This window comes from Orcinus orca, chromosome 8, assembly GCF_937001465.1.
Source record: "Orcinus orca chromosome 8, mOrcOrc1.1, whole genome shotgun sequence".
Classification (NCBI taxonomy): Eukaryota; Metazoa; Chordata; class Mammalia; order Artiodactyla; family Delphinidae; genus Orcinus; species Orcinus orca.
The window spans coordinates 35,160,346-35,180,956 of record NC_064566.1 but is presented as its reverse complement, the minus strand read 5'-3'; the positions used below and the strand labels follow the sequence as shown (position 1 = coordinate 35,180,956).

At 41.1% G+C, this 20,611-nt stretch overlaps 1 protein-coding gene and 1 pseudogene across 2 annotated transcripts in view; one reads left to right on the top strand and one right to left on the bottom strand.

Moving 5' to 3' along the window:
* Positions 1-20,611, top strand: part of NELL1 (neural EGFL like 1) — an 868,290-nt gene that overhangs the window by 529,205 nt on the left and 318,474 nt on the right. For both annotated transcript variants that reach the window (XM_004263922.4, XM_004263921.4), the window contains exon 14: positions 2,483-2,605. In XM_004263922.4, coding sequence (XP_004263970.1) covers positions 2,483-2,605 — 123 coding nt within the window. The remainder of the gene's footprint in view (positions 1-2,482; positions 2,606-20,611) is intronic.
* LOC101277728 (vacuolar ATPase assembly integral membrane protein VMA21-like) lies at positions 10,261-10,580 on the bottom strand (annotated as a pseudogene).

Sequence of the window (20,611 nt, the reverse complement as noted above, 5' to 3'; positions counted from 1 at the left end):
GGGCAACGATGGACCGGACTTCTGGAATGTTGCATAGAACCACACCTTTCTCCATACTGTTCTGTTGCCTGGAGTGCCCTTCATGGGCATTTCTGGCTGAGAAAACCATGACCATTTTTAAAAGACTAGTTCAGATACTATGTCTTTCAAGAAGACTTTTCTCCCTATTAGAAGTCATTTCTTCCCTCCAATGAACTTTTATTCCAGTTAATCTTTATTTCTCTTATCAAGTATGAGCACACATGCCAGTTTGCCTAGGTCATTCTGAGTTATGCCTGTTATTCCAGTGTAATTATTAGCAGACCCCCCTTTCACTCTAAAATATGTTCTGTTTATATGATAAAATATGAGGTCACCTACTTATAACTCTTATCACTTCTCCCATGTGTTCTGGTTGGTTACATATTGCTGTCTGGTGGCCTCTATTAAAATGTTCATATGAGCAGAGACCGTATCTACTCATTTGTATTCCCAATGCAGACTCTAATAATTACTACTTAAATGGATTTAAATAAGGAGATTGAAAACTCTTGGGGTCTAAACCTATATTCTTAGAATTCTCTGTGTCCCTAATATCATCTGGTATTGCACCTGTACATATTAGGTGCTTGCTAGGTCTGTAAATGTGATTGGACATTCATAGGATTATACTATTTCTGGACTATCCTGGAGATGATGATCTGAGCACAGACTAGAAGTGTGTCTTCATGAATCTTCTCCCTTCACACTGCTTGCTAACCTGTTCGCATTTCTGTCTTAGAGTTTGTGTTGGTTTTAAGGCCTAAAGAAACATTTTCTTTGAAAAACCCAAGGTGTTAAATTAAGAGCCATGTGCATTTGTATACTTGACATTATTGCATGTGGGTGACTGAAACAGCTCTACTTTGTAGAATTTAACCCTTCTCATTACTGGTCCCTGTTAGGAAATTTAAAATAAAAATTAATGAAGGGACTTCCCTGGTGGCTCAGTGGTTAAGAATCTGCCTGCCAATGCAGGGGACACGGGTTCGAGCTGGTCCGGGAAGATCCCACATGCTGCAGAGCAGCTAAGCCCGTGTGCCACAACTACTGAGCCTGCCCTCTAGAGCCCGCAAGCCACAACTACTGAAGCCTGCGTGCCTAGAGCCTGTGCTCCGCAACAAGAGAAGCCACCACAATGAGAAGCCCGTGCACCGCAACGAAGAGTAGCCCCCGCTCGCCACAACTAGAGAAAACCCACGCGCAGCAACGAAGACCCAGTGCAGCCAAAAATAAAATAAATAAATAAATTTATTTTTAAAAATTAATGAAGATAGATGATATTTCAGTTTATTGGTACATTGATCTAACAGTCTGCTTAACAAACTATATTGAATTTTTAGTTTTGTTCAATTAGTGTTGATTTCCTTGAGATTTATAGCTGGAATTGCAACTCTTGTTCTATAACCTGTTCTGACTTAAATAACCCTGCTTGATTTTTCTTCTTAAGATTTCTAAGAAGTTATACTAGCAGATGTTAAAGGGAATAAGGGGCATAAACTTTCTCACATTATTTATTTACAGAGGAGTCGTTTAGTTGAGTATTAAAATGTCCTGATGATGAGGGGAGAGTCTAGGTATCTGTGAAATCTTGATTTCTAACTTGGAATCTTTCAGTCCATTGCATAGTGTTAGATGTATTTTCCCCTATGTCTTGTGGATTAAGGATGCCATGGCTATTTGAATATATATAACCATATTACTACACGTTAGGCATCAGCCCAGTGGTTAAATTCTGAACCTTGTGAAAATACTTGTGGGTTGATGCTCCTCTGCCGGGCTGTATTAGCTGGGCCTTCCTCTTTAGTTTTACCTTCTTTGTTCTGTTGGAGAAGAACACTGATAGGGTGTGACAGGTGGTTTACCTCACGAGCTGGACCCAGGCGATCGGAGCCTCCATACCGAATTCCCAACCTTGGGGCTGTTGACATATCAGACTGGTTAATTCTTCGTTGTCGTGGGCTGTCCTGTGCATTGTAAGAGGCTTAGCAGCGTCCCTGCCCTCCACCACTAGATTCCAGTAGCATCTCTTTTCTCAAAGCATGACACCCCAAAACATCCTCAGACGCTGTCACATGTTTCCTAGGAGGAGGAGATGCAGCATTGCACACACCGTGCCCCTGCCCCTATTGAGAACCACTGCCTTGGAACCTCTGCAGAAACCTTTGCAGACATGGAAGCAGCAGTGACCTTAGAGAAGCACTTAGCAATCATTGTCACTTGTATAAGTCGCTTGACTTCTCTGACACTCAGTCTGTTTACCTGCCAAGTGAGGATAATAACATCCATCTTTTAGAGTTGTTGAGATTTCAACCACATCAGGCATGGAAACTGCCAGGCATAGAGTAAGGTCCCAATGCACGGTAGTCACTGTCGTTCTTACTTGGTGAGTTCCAGCTAACTTTTCCAACACCAGTGATTCCACCTTATGAAAAAGTGTCTCTCTTTCTCACCCTGCAAACAGAGCACGACGAATGTGGCAGCGGGCAGCACAACTGTGATGAGAATGCCATCTGCACCAACACCGTCCAGGGATACAGCTGCACCTGCAAACCGGGCTACGTGGGCAACGGGACCATCTGTAGAGGTAGGCTGGCCGTGTAGGGGCAAGCCCTGAGCTGCAGCCCTGCCTGAGATCTTGGCGCTCCTGTGGCAGATCCGTTGTGCCATTCTGGTGGCTGAGCGTGGCCAGCGTTTCTGTCCCTGGACTGCCAGTTGGCAAGGGCACTGTGCATCAGAGAAGAAGGTGCTCTGAGTCTACCTTTTGGGCTGAAGGAAGAAGGTATGGGTGTGGTTCGGGGGCGTGGTTCCGTATCTTGATGGCTCTCTTCAGCTTTGCCTGTTGGCTTGTGTTTGTGAAGGATGCACTGGTTGCTGAGAGCTCCGCTCAGAGGGCATGTGGGCACTGCTCATGGCCACACTCCAGGTATCTGTTCAGCGTAGGAAGCTTAAAGCTTCAGCCGCTCTCTGTGTTTGGAGCAGTTCAGAGGCCAGTGCCCTGGCTTCTGTCTGCATTTAGAATAAAATTCCCATTCGTCCTTCTGGCTAATGAGAACATTCAGAATCTGGTCCCTGGCTCCTCTCAGCTGCATCTCTGTGTTCTCCCCCATTCTCCCTTGGTACCAGTGCACTATTCCTCGCACAGGCCAACCACATTCCTGTCTCAGGGCTTTGCACTTGTGCTCCCCTGAGCCTCCATGCTCATTGCCTTCAGGTCTCTGCTCAGGTCTGCCCCCATCGTCAGAGACTTTCTTTGACCACTGTTTCTGAAATAGACCTCTAGTACTTTTCGGCCCCATACCCTCCTTTATTTTTTCTTCACTAACACAGCCTATCATAACATTATGCATTTATGTGTTTGTTTCTGTATTGTCTGCCTCCCCATGGGGATGTAAGCTATGTGAGAGTGACCACTGGGTTGCATCTCCCTACTCTGTCCCCAGCAACTAGAATGGTAGCTGGCACACTGTAGACAATAACTAACTGAATCAACCAGAGGAAAGAGACACAGTCACATTGAAAAAGAGGCGAAGTGTACAAAAAACCCAGGAAATAACCCTTTGAGTTAGGTATTATTATTATCCCCATTTTAGAGTTCACAAAGCTGAGACACAGAAAGGTTAAGTAACTTACCCAAGGACACACAGTGCATTATCAGTATTCTTCTGAAGAGATGACATGCTGATGGTGAAAAATAATGAACAATGACTTCTAAGAGGAGAATCTTAGAAGATTGATTTTATTCTGTGTTGGGGAAGTTGGGGTAAACAGCCTCATGCATGACTGAGAGTTAAATTGGTGAGACTTTTTAATGGCAACTTGACAAAATCAATCTACTTTTAAAGTAAATCTGAAGGGTCATAGAGGGATTCTCTTGAGTCCATAGATTTTACCTCTTGAAATGTGTTCTAAGCATATGCTCCTGAGGGGCGAAAAATGCACATACAGGGATGTTTTTGCCACATTATTTGTATTTACCAAAAACCAGAAACAGCCCAAGTATATGTCAGTAATGGAATGATTTAATTTATTTGGAGTATAATTTAATGGAATACAATACAGTGGTTTGAACTTCTGAGTGTATCTACAGACACGTGCACACACATATACACACCCACACTGAAAGGCATATTTTTGAGAAAAAAAGAAAAGTAAATAAAACCAAGTTGCAAGACAATACATATGGTATACATATAGTATAATTACCTGGCTAGTTTACTATTATTATTTTTTAGCATCTTTATTGGAGTATAATTGCTTTATATTGTTGTGTTAGTTTCTGCTGTATAACAAAGTGAATGAGCTATATGTATACATACCTCTCCATATCCCCTCCCTCTTGCACCTCCCTCCCATCCTCCCTGTCCCACCCCTCTAGGTGGTCACAAAACACCAAGCTGATCTCCCTGTGCTATGCGGCTGCTTCCCACTAGCTATCTTACATTTGGTAGTGTGTATATGTCAGTGCCACTCTCTCACTTCCTCCCAGCTTACCCTTCCCCCTCCCCGTGTCCTTAAGTCCATGCTCTATGACTCCGTCTTTATTCCTGTCCTGCCCTTAGGTTCATCAGAACCACTTTTTTTTTTTTTTTAGAGTCCATATATGTGTTAGCATACAGTATTTGTTTTTCTCTTTCTGACTTACTTCACTCTGTATGACAGACTCTAGGTCCATCCACCTCACTACAAATAACTCAATTTCATTTCTTTTTATGGCTGAGTAATATTCCATTGTATATATGGGCCACATCTTCTTTATCCATTCATCTGTCAGTGGACACTTAGGTTGTTTCCATGTCCTGGCTATTGTAAATGGAGCTGCAATGAACATTGTGGTACATGTCTCTTTTTGAATTATGGTTTTCTCAGGGTATATGCCCAGTAGTGGGATTGCTGGGTCATATGGTAGTTCTATTTTTAGTTTTTTAAGGAACCTCCATACTGTTCTCCATAGTGGCTGTATCAATTTACATTCCCACCAACAGTGCAAGAGTGTTCCCTTTTCTCCACACCCTCTGCAGCATTTATTGTTTGTAGATATTTTGATGATGGCCATTCTGACCTGTGTGAGGTGATACCTCATTGTTGCTTTGATTTGCATTTCTCTACATATATTTATGTAAATACAGGGAGACGGGAACCATGCAGATTGTTCACCTTATTACCAATGGGTGTGTGAACAAGAACATCCACTTACTGCTATAAATTCAATATTGTTTGCATCTCCTACAGTGGAGATTTATATATGTAATATTTGTGTGTTTTTTAAAAAGTTCCATGAGACAAATAAAGAAACCAGTGCTCAACTTTTAAAAGAAGACTTGAAGATATTTCCAAAGCAAAACAAAAAAATATAAACATTAATATAGTTCCACAGGTTATCAAGCCACTGCTGATACCTGCATGGTAATGCTGTAAATCTGAAGAACAACACAGGGAATTGTTTTTAATGCATTATTTTTCAAAATGCCATTACCTCATACAATGATATTGATTGCACCAGGTCAGTGAGTTTTGTTTGTCACGCCCTCTCTTGCCACTGTGATAGGTGATGGCTCCACCTTTGTGGAATTTGGAAGTCCCAACTGTGAAAAATACGAGTTCAAATAATGTTCCTGGTGTCCATGGACTCTGAAAATACATCTTTCCTTGAAAGTTATGAATCAGGGAAAATAATTTTCTTAAAGTAATTCTCATGGTCCATTGTGTTAACCTTAATAAGATCAGGAGAATCCTGCGTTTCATCAGTGTTATGTGGGGAAGCATTGCAGTAGAGGTGAAGACTGGACAAAGGAATTGGAGAATTGGGGTTTAGACCTGATTTCCTTACTGGTGAGCTGTCACTTCTGTATTTTTACATAGTACAGTTGGGTTAATGTTACCTTCAGTGTTTATCCAGCAGTGTTATTGCGAAGAGTTATTAAAGGAATATATGTATTGTTGTGTTTTAAGCTATCAAATGCTCTAAAAGTGGAAGATAGTATGATTGGTGGAACAATGATGAAGGGCAAGGGGAAGGCTGTACATGAGTTGGCTTCAGCCTCAGCCTTGTGACTCAAATACCCAAACATGTGTCTGTTTCAAGGCATACATTTTATAGTTGAGTTTTCCACTAGTAACTGGATCATTTATAGAGGGAGTTGGACAAGGAGTATCAGACGGCTTGAACTGATTCAGAAGGTCTGAGAGAAGAGATGGCTTGTATTGTGCTGCAACCACAGTCTCGGGCACGGATGAGCCAATCCTCACCAGACTTGCCAAATAGACACTCCTCTTTATAAAGGAAAAAGCTATTACTTGGGTAAAGAAACAGAGAAACTTAAAGCAATCATTTCACTACCATTCCTTCCTGAGGGCTGGAAAAGATACATGATCAAGACTCTCCTCATCGCCCAGAAAGGCTCCCCTATTTTGGATGCACTAATATTATTGTTAATAAAAGTATATTGGTAGCAATGTTTACAGGAGTACTGGAGTGTCAATACTGCAGTGTTGAGCAGAACTAAAATAACGTCAAACTTATTTGTAAACTCACTGTCATGCAAATACTTACCAACAAGCACTGGTACTGAATTTAGATCTGAATGTATCTGTTATAGTCCTTAAGGGCGGGGGCAGGAAGGACACTTTACTGATTTAATTCTAAGAGAAGGAAGTCTCTAGGCCCAGAGACTATTATTATGCTTACACTTTCAATAATGCTTCCTTTGAAAAATGTGACTGAAACTTGAAAATGAAACTGATTGTCTAGTCTAAGCTTTCAAGAGACATTATGTTCATCAGCTTGGTAAAGAAAGGCAGACAGACACAGAAGCTGTATTGCAGTCTTGAAACCAGCAATAGTGCATTAAGAAAACAGTCACAAGAAGGGAACTTGTGTGGTGCTAGGTGCGATATATTGGTTGTGTTATTTTGACTTAACAAGGCAGACCTTGATGTAGTCTTTTCATATTCTTTTCCTACGAGTGCATTTTTCCTAGGCAAAAAAAGAGTCTCTTGGATGCACTTTAAGTACTCTCCATCACTTACCAAAGTCACTGCTTACCTTTTAAAGTTTGCAGCCCAGTAGACGTAACTGCATCCTTAGGGGCTTAAGGGAAGCACGTTAAACCAGCTTGTATCTCAGAGGGAGTGGAAATCTGGCACTTAGACAACTGCTGATTCTTTAAAAACTGCATTTTGAGGTTGCACTTTGGTGAGTCACATAGATGTTTGTTATCTGTAATTGTCACATCCAAAATGATGCATGAGATTAGCAGAGCCATATATATATCAGTCAATTTTATTTTAAACCAGGCTACTGAACATTGACTTTCTGGTGAAAAATCAAGATAAGACTGGCTTTCTTTCCTAACTAGCAATTCTCAATGGACCAGGAGGCTTTCTTTAGGCAACGTTATTGAAAGATGTCACAGTCAATCTCTAGGCTCTCTGCTGGATTATGATCTGTTTGGGGAAGCAATTATTTGCAAGATATTTAAAGTGCTTAACAACTGCTACTTTTATAGAATGGCGTGAGCTATACTTAACATACCCATCTCAGTTCAGAATATATGCAAAGGGTATTTACCTTTTTTAGAACTGAAAGACGAAAGTACCTGGTTGGATGTCTTTTTTTTTTTTTTTTTTTTTCTTTTTGGGCAAAGCTGATGAGCTCTTTATAATGAAAATAGTCTTACAGTATATTTCTGTTAGATTCCCATGAAACGCAGGTTGGTTTTTTTTTTATTTTTTATGGAGTGTTTAAATTCCTTCAACAATTCAAAACTGAACTCTGCTGTCACATGTAAAATGGTATCCACTTGAAGAGCTAATGACATCAGATGCATTCTACAGCAGACTTTTCATTTTTAAGCACAGTGAGAAAAAAGATTATATTCTGGGGGGCAAAATGGTAGGTGAGGTTAAGAAGGTCACGTGATAAATCAGTAGCCTGTACTGACGCTTCAAGTTACACTCCCTAATTGAGGTTATTCTTACAATCAGTTTTCAAACAATAGTGAACATATTCCTACCTTATAACATTGATATAAGGGCTCAATTGTAGCTTTCCTTTCTATACATCCTGAAAGGATATACAAGAGGAAATCACTGAGACATCTTGAAAAATAAATCTATTTGTCAAATACCATGTTATTTCAACAGCAGCAAACTAGTGAGTTAACAGTTAAAACCCTAAGAAAATATTAACTTGTTTGAAAACAAGTCTATATTGTAATAACCCCAAATATCAACCTTAACATCCGATTCTAACTTTCAAATGCTGGGTGCCTTTTCCAAGAGGAAATTACATCTGCTTTAACATGAATCCCCAGTTTAAATACTTGCAGAAAAACACACATATTATCTACTCAGCAAATGTCTGAAATCAAACAAAATAATCCAGCACTGGACATTAATATCTTACAAATAGCATAAGATCCCAAAAGTACAAGAAAAACCCTGGCATTATAGAAAAAGAAATTATCTGGACAAATTCTAAGTACAACAAGACATCTAAAGAGGGGACCATCTAGAAATCTACCATACAGTACACTAGACTCAATCTGGAGCATTCTACAATTTTATATTAAATTTGTACAATTTTATACCAAAACTATAGTCATTTTAAGAAAACATTTTACATTTAGAATAACTACTTAAGACATTTAAACTGTAGATAATATTTAACTATAAGCAAGAATAAAAAAAAGTCCTATAATAATCTTTTATTTTTTCTCAACAAGTAAATAAACACAGATGCCTTCTTTGCTTTTATGCCTAACTACCTCTCTACTCCTTTAGTCCAGTTCCACATCATCAAAAGTAGGGGTGAATAAACAAAATCAGTAACGACAAACACAGCAAGGACCATTGTATTAGGGGTTATCAATGACGGGAAATTTGTACAATGAGACATCTAGTTAAAAGAGTAAAGGTAGAATGTGCTTTTTAAGAAAACGGCCAATAATCACTCATCTGAAAAAATGCAAATAGGCGCCAGGTAAAATTGGCAGAATTTGAACTGAAACCAAACTTTTAGTGTGTATCAAACTAGCATTAAGAAATGCACACAGGATGTAAACCAAAATAGTGGTTATCTCCAGGTGGCAACATTACAGGGAATTTAAATTTTCTTCCTGTTTTAATATGCATTTTTTTCACGTGTGTTTTTAGATTGCACACAAGTAGTACCAAGTGGCTAGAAAGAACACAGACCAAGGATACTAAAGTAAAACCACAGGGTCTTTTTCTAGCAGAAAGGACCTCAAGGATTATCTAACTTAGATACATTATCTATCTATGTATCTGGGATATAACGGCACTGATTTAAAAGATTAGACTAGAAATTCCAAGAATACTTCCTAGACGATAAAAATAATCTATTTTCAGGATTGTTTACACTCCCTAAGTATGCAAAAATTAGCACATTTAAATGTAAATTCCTTCATATACGTTATTAAAAAGTAGGAAAAACAAATTTAAAGGGAGTTTACACAACCTTGTAATTAAAGCATAAGTTCATTGTTGAATGACAGAGCAAAGCAGGTAATTACAGAGTTTGTCTGAAAGCAGGAGGCTGGCCTGCAAGGGGCCTTTAGGGAGTAGGCTGGGTGCCCAGGCAGGTAACTCTTTGCTTTGCTGTCTGCATTCTTCAATAAGCCCAGTCCTTTTACATGAATGGGTGTGATTCAGCCTAGTTTCCCCATGAAATAATGTAATGAAAGATTTCTACTGACGAGGGATTACACTTGATGCAAAATTTCTCAGTGGCATTCAGATTAATTCCAGTGTCCACAATTTAAGCAATTTCCAGTAGCATTTACAACCCAAAATCCAATGACCTGGTGTTTTCATGATAGTTAGGGAAAGTGTTCCAGCGAAAAATAAAGTTTAGATTTGCTCCACTATGTACATCTGAATATATCCAGAGGAGTAAAACTCAAAGCCAACCAAAAGACAAAATGCTATAAAATATTTTTTTTTGTTGTAAGGTAATCAAATTCTTCCCAGAATAATGTGTAACTAATTTCACATATTTATTTGCAACCAATTTAACTTTTCCAAGTTCTCATTTGCAAATGAGAGGCTCATACAATTAAAGCTGATGATACAAACCATTGTTTCAGAAGGGTCAGAATTTACACTAGTCAAACGTGATTCCATAAGATTGATTTTAGCATGTTCTTTCAACTTTATTAAAATCATCAATATCCCAGACGCATTTACCACTTAAAAAAAAATCAATTTAATGCTATCAAAAGGTGATGTTCACTTTAATCCTGTTTGCCTTCACACCACTGCCGTGAGCCTTTATTCCAGGCCACATAAACAAAGAGGGCCAGCACCACGTGGACGGCGACCACTGCAACAATAGCAGCATAAAAATAGCTGTCTCTGTTGGACATCCCAAAGGCGCCTTCAAAAGCATAAGATTTAGTCGTGAAATGTAACCCAATAGGTAAAGTGATTATTAAAGCTGTGAAGAACAGGAGCGTCTCCAGAGTAGATGCTAATGAACTTTCATTTCTGAAGTCTCATGGCTGCAGCGCATTCAGCACCACTTTATCAAAGCACTCCATGGTGTCGACACGCTAACAGCAGGCGCTCAGAGGCGGGCTGGGCTCAGGGGCCGCGCTCAGTCGGCTCCGCAAGAGACCGGTCGCGGCTGACTGCGCCGCTGGATGTTATATTTTAAGGCAAGGTTAGCATAAATAGATCTGGTTCTTTATTTTTTTAGTCTGTAAAGGGTGACAATTATTTCATAATACTAGTTTCTTACTGATTTAATCATGCAGTTATGAGAAATAGCCAATATCTATATCCGATGTTAAATTCCTGATTAATTTTGTTTGTTTAATTAATTAATTAGTTTGTTTATTTATTTATTTATTTTTGGCTGCGTTGGGTCTTCGTTGCTGTGCGCGGGCTTTCTCTACTTGCGGCCAGTGGGGGGCTACTCTTCGTTGCGGTGCGCGGGCTTCTCATTGTGGTGGCTTCTCTTGTTGCAGAGCACAGGCTCTAGGCACGCGGGCTTCAGTAGTTGGGGCACGCAGGCTCTAGAGCTCAGGCTCAGTAGCTGTGGCACACGGGCTTAGTTGTCCGCCGCATGTGCGATCTTCCCGGACCAGGGCTTGAACCCGTGTCCCCTGCATTGTCAGGCAGATTTTTAACCACTGTGCTACCAGGGAAGTCCCTGATGAAATTTAAAAAATTTTATTGGAGTATAGTTGATTTACAATGTTGTGTTAGTTCCTGCTGTACAGCAAAGTGAATCAGCTATACGTATACATATATCCACTCTTTTTAGATTCTTTTCTCATGTAGGCCATTACAGAGTATTGAGGAGAGTTCCCTGCGCTATACGGTAGGTCCTTATTAGTTACCTATTGTACATATAGTAGTGTGTATTTGTCAATCCCAGTCTCCCAATTTATCCCTCACCCACCCCCCACCTTACCCCCTGGTAACTGTAAGTTTGTTTTCTACATCTGTGACTCTGTTTCTGTTTTGTAAATAAGTTCATTTGTAGCCTTTTTGAGATTCCACATATAAGCGATATCATATGATACTTGTCTTTCTCTGTCTGCCTTACTTCACTCAGTATGCCAATCTCTAGGTCCATCCATGTTGCTGCAGATGGCATTTTTAAATGGTTCTTCTTAATGACTATCACACTGTGAAAGCTAAGTAAGTAGTCAAGAGCCTAGAACACGTTCCGTTGCTGGGTCTGCCTGGCCCAGAGACTTCTTAATATTACCTTAGAGGCTTCTTTTTTTTTTTTTCCGGCCACACCTCATGGCTTATGGGATCTTAGTTCCCCAACCAGGGATCGAACCTGTGCCTCCTGCATTGGAAGCATGGATTCTTAACCACTGGACCGCCAGGGAAGTCCCCTTAGAGGATTCTCTTGATTCAGTTATTTATTAAGGTAAAGGATAAGTCTAAAAACATTTACAAAGAGTGTGCAAGTGTCAGCAGAGTTTGGCAGTAGTGCTAACTGCGATCCTTCCTCAACAGGATTTTGGTGGGATGCTAAACTAGTACTGACCAGTAGAACGTGTTGTGGTTTACACTTGCCTTCTTTCACATTTCTGCCTCTTCCTATTCCCAACACAAGGATATGTTTCTTCATTTCAGCCTCATGCATGCCACTCTGTTTGTTTTCTAGAATAAAGTTAGATACGTTCCTGGCAGAGTAACTCAGCTCTGCTGAAAACTGCTCAAAGCTTTAGTCCCTAAAATACAGCCATCTTGCAACTCAGCCACACTGAGTTTGTTGTCTGTTTCTGTTGCTTTTGCCTAATCTTCTCATTTATACATAGATGTTTATTTTCCAGGGCATCTGGATTACACCTTGTCCTGTGATAATGAACCAGTGTCCTCACTTGCTAATAAACATAATGACATTTTCAAATTTCTTCTCACCCTTAGCTTCTAAATTTTAGGGAAAACTGGAAGGCAGTAGGGTTAACGTGTGAAACTGCTTGTATAAGGTTAGGAAACAGTGGTAGCTTCTGTCACAGACAAGCTTGAGAATTTCAGTAGTTCCAAAACACTGAGTTCTTACCTATCACTCACTAAGAGCTGGTGGTGTGTGTAGAGGATTGTGCTCCACACAGTAACTCAGGGACCCACTCACCTTATATCTTGTCGCTGTGATCTCTTCTTGGTTCTCAGAATCCTCACCGCTCCATCAGCAGACGGGGAAGGAGAATTAGGTCATGCGTGGGAGGTTTTGAAGGGCCAGACCTGAATGGGATGCATACCTCTTTGGCTCACATGGCATTGAGCAGAATTAGGTCCATGGCCCACCTAACGGTACAGCAGAATGTCTGTGTGCTTGGGAAGGAGGGTGAGGCCACAGCTGTGGGTGAACACTAGCAGTCTCTTCTATATTGCTGTTGTGAATACAATTCTAAGTGAATAAAAGTGGCTGCATTATTATTTGTAGAAAACAAACCTCCGTGTGCAATTCTAAAATGGGTTCTGGCTGATGCACTGTGAAGAGCAGGCTTTCCAGTAAGAAAGACGGAGTATCCAGGGTTTAAAAAGGTCTGCAGTAGGGCTTCCCTGGTGGCGCAGTCGTTGAGAGTCCGCCTGCCGATGCAGGGGACACGGGTTCGTGCCCCGGTCCGGGAAGATCCCACATGCCACGGAGTGGCTGGGCCCGTGAGCCATGGCCGCTGAGCCTGCGCGTCCGGAGCCTGTGCTCCGCAATGAGAGAGGCCACAACAGTGAGAGGCCCGCGTACTACAAAAAAAAAAAAAAAAAAAAAAAAAAGGTCTGCAGTGGAATGTACTCATTCTTTCCAACCATGTCATCACCACTTCTGTCTGGCTTCTGTCAAATTAAAGATAGCTCACTTTTTATCTAAGCTTCTGATCCTGCCAGTTACAAGAAAAATTGAGAAACTTTATGGGTCACTTGAAAGTAGTGCAAAAAACTCAGAATCATTAAATATCTCTTCAGCAGAACTGCCAGTGACATAGTAAAGTAACTCCACCTGAGCCCTGGACCTCTCATCATTCTGTTACTTAAATAACTGATTCCTGCTTGTTACTATAACTCTCTTCCTAAGTTTTGTGATCATTTCTTCCAAAATCAGTGAATTTTCCACTTTTAAACTTACAACAGAGAAATCATGTGTTGGTTCTCTTGCACTGTGTTCTTGTATCACCTTACTTAGTTAGGGATGATACTATTTGTAATGTGCGATATTCTGAAACACATACTGGACAGGGATAAGGCAGAATTTCAAGTATTTATTCAAATGTAGTTTAACTATAGTTTTAAGTTATGTTAGGAAAAATGCACGAATTTAAGATAGATTTTCTTTTAAGTAGAATATTAAAATTTCATAAAATGGATATTTTGCCTGGATTAAGTAACTATGTAGATGAGGGAGGAATTCTAGATATTCTTCTGAAACACAGCCTAGTTTTGGAGATGTGACCAGATGAGCTTGGAAAATGGTTTGAATTCAGCCTCCTAGACTATTTATTTTTATTTTTTTTACATCTTTTTTGGAGTATAATTGCTTTATAATGATGTGTTAGTTTCTGCTTTATGACAAAGTGAATAGTTATACATATACATATGTTCCCATATCTCTTCCCTCTTGCATCTCCCTCCCTCCCACCCTCCCTATCCCACCCCTCTAGGTGGTCACAAAGCACCGAGCTGATCTCCCTGTGCTATGCAGCTGCTTCCCACTAGCTATCTACCTTACGTTTGGTAGTGTATGTATGTCCATGCCACTCTCTCACTTTGTCACAGCTTACCCTTCCCCCTCCTCATATCCTCAAGTCCATTCTCTAGTAGGTCTGTGTTGGGAATAAAGACACAGACCTCCTAGACTATTTAAAGCGAGGACATGATCTTTGGCATCTAAATGGCAAACTCTGTTTTGCACAGATAAGGGTATTGAATATTGGAATATTCATTTATAGTATCTCTCTAAAGACTACATTAAGTAGAAGAAAAATAAGGTGTAACAAATTTCTCAAAAGCGAACTTGCTTTATGTTTAACAGAACAAAGTAAAACACACACATGCACGTACACAAGCATATGGTTTGACATTAGTAGAAGACGTAAGGGCTCTAGAATAGCAATGCCCAGTTGAGATATAATGTAAAGCACACAGGTTAATTTAAGTTTTCTGGAAGTTGCTTTACCAAAGGTAAGAAGAAATAGGTTTGACACCTCGATCCAGACATTTCAAGTGCTCGGCAGATAGCTGTGACTGCTGACTACTCCAGTAGCTCTAAAACATTTAGGATAGGTTTCAGTTAATAAGAATATGGCACACTCTTTAATCTGTGCCCCTGATCACATGGAGAAGATCGCTAGGGAGGCAGCATGGTGCCCTGAACGTAAGAAATGGGGCTTTCCATCATTTTCTTTGTTATAGCAGCCCAGGTCTGGCTTTCAGTTGAATGCAAAACCGTAGTGTTTATTAAGCAGACAGATGGCTGGAATCCACATACTGGGGGCTGAGAATATCTAATTCCTTCTACAGTATAGCATTTCCTGTCTCAGGATGGAATTTCCCCATAAAGTCACATTGAATAGAAATGAGTAGCATTCATCAAAGCTCAAATTATACTAAGATAAGAGAGAGTAGATGGGAAAAGAAAACAAGTCTAGAGCGTTTACTTTTGTTGCGTTTCAAGATCAGTTTCATATTAAAAACAATTCATAAGAGAGCAGACATGTGCAGTTCCTAATGACCTGCTTACTCTGGCGATGCTCACCAGCTTTACATAGTAACTCGCTCTGCAGTCTCTCGCAACAGCCGTGAGCCAGAGGAGAGCCATGCGTTCTCGAGACTAGGGAAACGCGGCAATCTGTGGATCATTTTCTGACACGCTTATCCGTGCCACTTAATGGGATCGTACTTGAATGCTGAATTTACAGAGAATAAAACCTCATTATTTTAGACCCAGATAATTTGGCATTTGCAATAATTTTATTGAAATTGAATTAGCAAGAGGCAACCTCCAACAGTGTAAATACAAGGGCCTTTGAATCTGACACTCTTGACATCAGACCTCCACTCCCACACACACTGTGGAACGTAGGGCCTAGTCTCTTCACTTCTCTCAGTTTGCTTGCTCGCCTAATGAGTTTGGAGGAAATGACAGTAACTTCATCGTGGATGTTACCACCCGTCTTTTCCAGTCTGGCTGCTTTCCAATCCACCCGGCGCACGTCCAGATCCAGTGATTCTCTGTGGCCTACCTGCAAGCTGGAGGACAGAGTGATGAAGGGCATGGCTTCTGGAGCTAGACTGCTTGCTTAGAAGCCTGGCTCTTATACCTAGCTGTGACATCTTGGGCTAGTTACCTAACTAATCTGTGCCTCGCTTTTATAATTGGGCATAATAATTGTATATATCTCCATAGGTTGTTTTCAGGACTAAGTGGAGTGTAAGTGCTTAGGGTAATGCTTGGAATATATTGGGTACTATCGTGTATCTCTCTCCACTGTGAACTCTATGCAGAAGATCTTCCCGTGCGTCCCCATGACTTTAAGGATGGGATTCACACCTCTTAGCCTGTGACACAGGTCTTTTCTGATCTAGTTGCCAGCTACCTCTTTAGTCTCATCTCCTGCTACTTCCCCTCCAACAAAACCAGTCCTACTTTAGTCAAACTACTTACAGTGTTCCAAGTCTTCCTTGCTGTGGAATAGCTCAACGGTTACGTGCATGGATTGTTGAGGCCAGTCTGCTGGGTTCAAAACTGGTTTCTAGCACTTAGCAGTTCCATGACCTTAGAAGTTACTTAAACTTCTCTGACTTGAGGGTTAAATAAAGTGCCTGTACATCGTATGTTCTTAGTTGTTACGTCCTCACTTTGAATGAAAAATCTTTGCCTTCGTTTTTATTTGGTGGGAGCTTGTCCTTCAAAATGCAGTTCACGTTCTACCTCTTTCAAGCCATTTGCCTTCACCCCTCCTCCGTGTTCCTGCATATCATTCTCTGTCTTGGCATTTATCACACCATAGTGCAAGTGCTAATTTGCTTAATCTATCTCCCTCACTGTCCTGGGAAGGCAGACAGCATGTCCTTGTCATCTTTGTGTCCATAAAGCTTAACACATAAGGGTTATTTAATAAATATTTGTTGAGGAAAATAAGCAGTAAACTAGTTGTGAGGATTAAGTGAAATAACCTATGTTGACCATTTGGCACGTAGTAGGAACGCAGTAAATACGAATTTCCTTTCCTTTAGAATTTACTAACAGTAAAAAGTAAAATTTACTTTTTCCTGTGTCGCGTGTGAAAAGGGTTTTTCGCTTTACTGAGAAAATTAAGAAAGTCAGTAAATAAGGATCTTGCTCACAGTACAAATATTCTACATTTGATCTCTATTTGGATGTGTCTTTTCTCATCAGAGTAGTTTGGTGGTTGGGTCCACCATATTCAGCTTATTCCATTAAATATAAAGTATGCTTTCTTTTTACACAATGAATGTCGAAGCCATAGAAATATAATACTCTAAAGAAAAGTATGGCCATTTACCTAGAAGCCCACCCCTTTGACAATAATAACAGCTAGCTCTTTGTTGTTGTTTCCAGTTTTGCTACATTTTAATGGTAGGTTTTTTAAGGGATTATTTTTAGGTCTTGTCAGCAACATCAAACAAAAGGTACTGAGTACTCCACAGGGTACGGAGCGCTGCCAAACACCTCAGAAATTGCACATGACCTGGCGAACATGGTGTTCTTGCCCCTGAGGAGCTTACAGTCTGGGGGGGGGCGCGGTGTCCAGGGGTGGGGGGGCGCGGTGTCCAGGGGTGGGGGGTGGCTGACAGCTCACAGTCTTAGGAGTTGAGTGAACAACAGAGTAATTTATTAAGGCACATTCTTCATCCCCTCAAGCTACTGTGGATGGAATCATTTTGAAATTCAACTAATCAAGAGAGAGGCAAGACTGAATTTGGTTGAGAATTCTTCAGGCTCATAGTTTTTTAACATCCATCATGGTAGACAGAACTGACCTATCAGACAACTGAAAGTGGAGACTAGATCTCTTGAACTGCAAGGGCTAGGACTTAATTGTGGTTAATTATTTTAAAAAGCAAACATGCTGAACGGTATGACTAGGCTTATTACACTAGTTTAAAAATAGGCCAAGTACTGGGCTTCCCTGGTGGCGCAGTGGTTGAGAGTCCGCCTGCCGATGCAGGGGACACGGGTTCGTGCCCCGGTCCGGGAATATCCCACATGCCGCGGAGCAGCTGGGCCCGTGAGCCATGGCCGCTGAGCCTGCGCGTCCAGAGCCTGTGCTCCGCAACGGGAGAGGCCACAACAGTGAGAGGCCAGCGTACCGCAAAAAAAAAAAAAAAATAGGCCAAGTACTGGCATGGCCTTCCCCTCTCGCTAGCATTGGTCATTTAAAATAGTGAATATTAAATATGTGGGCTCCATATCTAACCCACAGAATTAACAGCTAGCTTTTATTGAACACCTGTGAGCCAGGCACTGTGCTAAGAGCTTTACAACAAATATCTCATTTAAGTCATACCAGTTCTCTATGAAGGAGGCAGAATTATTGTCCCCATTATATACATGAGGAAACTGAGGCTTTAGAAAGGATGATTGAGGCAGTTAGCTATGTAGTCTAGGCCGGGGATGAGATTAGATAAGGAGAAGGGGGTTTTTGAAAAACAGGAGTCATCATGTGTGTGGATACCAAGTTGTTATATGGATACAAGCTTGGAGAATGCCAAGACTTTTCCTACAGGTCATGTGGGAATAATAAACTTTTCATGAGAGAATTGTAAGGGAAGGCAATTTTGGGGGCATGAGCAAGGACCTGATTGTTGTTGAGGACCTGATTCTTTTTTTTTTTTAATTTTTTTTTTTTTTAAACCCCACATTTGTTTATTTATTTATTCTTTTGGCTGTCTTGGGTCTTCGTTTCTGTGCGAGGGCTTTCTCTAGTTGTGGCAAGCGGGGGCCACTCTTCATCGCGGTGCGCGGGCCTCTCACTATCGCGGCCTCTCTTGTTGCGGAGCACAGGCTCCAGACGCGCAGGCTCAGTAGTTGTGGCTCACGGGCCCAGTTGCTCCGCGGCATGTGGGATCTTCCCAGACCAGGGCTCGAACCTGTGCCTCTGCATTAGCAGGCAGATTCTCAACCACTGCGCCACCAGGGAAGCCCGAGGACCTGATTCTTGTTCCACCTGGTGGAGGAAGCGTTCTCTGAAGAGGATGAGGGTTTAGGGAACTCCGTTTCCCATCCACTGAAGTCCCATAGCCAAAATCTTTGGGACAGAATGGAGCAAGGAGCAGGAAGGAGAAAGGAAGCAGCAGACCTGATATTGAGTTTGAACTGAGATGGATGCAGGGAAGGGTTGCATTTTGGGTGATGGAGATCAGAGGAGTGTGGAGCCTGGTTAGATTAATCTCCATATTCCAGTGGTGGTTCCTAAGGTAGAGTCAGGGGAATGACAGCTGCAGAACCTGGATTACAGACAACTGGGGAGAGAAAAGGAGGATGGCCAGAGTAGAGAAATGGACATCTGTTGTTTTTACCAGTGAGCGTTCTTTCACCATATTGCTAACGATTCCTCAGTTTCCTTCTGGGAGCCACCCCTCCTCACTTTTAGTCCCTATGGCCCTAATGTTGGAACCTGTAACCCTTCTCTGGCACAATTATAGAAGTGCATTCTCCTGGCCACAGAGATTGGTTCAGGTTTGACACGTTACCCAAGCAGATCCAATTAGTTTCCCCCCCCCCCCCACTCTGGTTACATTCGACAGGGAGACTAACTTTTCTACTATGGAAGGGGGTCTGGAAGAATATGACCAGGAACATTTATGGCCATTTTGAAACCACAGGGGAGAAGCTGTCTGAGAATGAAGCCAACACACAGAACCGTGTGGAGAAACGGAGTTGAATCAGACCTTGACAATATCGTTGGAGCTTCTGTATCCAGTCATGCCTGAAGCGTTGCTCTGGGTTTTCCGTCATTTTCTAAGAAAGTGCTAACTGTTGGTATGGTACCTCAACTGCTTTGGGAAGGAAAGCAGTAAGAATCCTTAACATTCCAATGGGAGAAACCTTTGTATTTCTAGGAGCATAACATATATTTGGGAAAAAGGTGCTAATGAATCAGGGTGGTTAAAGTTCTTACTATGAAGCCAAAAGGCAGGCAACATTTTAGATAGAAGAATAATTAGCAGATTTGACTACAGACTTGTACTTGTTTTTCCTCTGGCGTGGGCAAATTATTATCAGTCTCAGTATTCTTGAATGAGGGTTTTTTCTTATTCCCTAGAAAGTTATTTGTTGTATGAATGCATATGTGGAGTTCTGTGGATGCTTTTCTCCTCTCCACTCTTCTCTGGAGCCTTTCAGTCCAGGTCAATAAAACAGGCACCACTCTGCATCCTTCGTACCATCCTCAAAACCCACAGGGTGCTTCCTTGATTCTTGACTGTTGGAGTTAAAATATCATTTCCCTCTTCTTTAGAACGGTGCTGTTTAGATTTCTTATCAGAGTCCAGCTGTATCTGAAGGCCTATATTCTAACCTCCCGGATTGGTAGGGGAGAGTTGTCATATTTTGTCTCTGGCTGGTAAGAATTGAAACACAAAAGAGTTCCCCTTTGGGTAAGATTAAACCAATAACTCTAATTCAGATCATTTCATTAAATTGTATTATCTTGAGCAAAACACTCTATTCCTTGATATTGCAGATGATAAATGTTGGAGAAAAGGAATAAAAATAGTAATTCCCAGTTTCTTTCACGTCATGATACACATAGAAATGATACTATTTCATAGGCACATGGGTGTAAATAGATGAGGCTGCTCACTGCTGAGGGTCACCTGGTTGGACTGAGTGGATCAGTAGCTCAGCACACCTTCCCCTATTCCTGGCGCTCTGACTGGGAAGCTTCTGGATTTGCAAACCATAAGGGCTGGATTTTGGTCGTAGCTCAGCCACTCAACCCCACTATATTCTTGGGGTGTTCTCCTTTCCTTTTTAAAAAAATTTTTATGATACTATAGTTGATTTACAGTGTTGTACAAAGTGTACAGCAAAGTGATTCAGTTTTTTTTATATATATATATATATATTTATATACACACACAT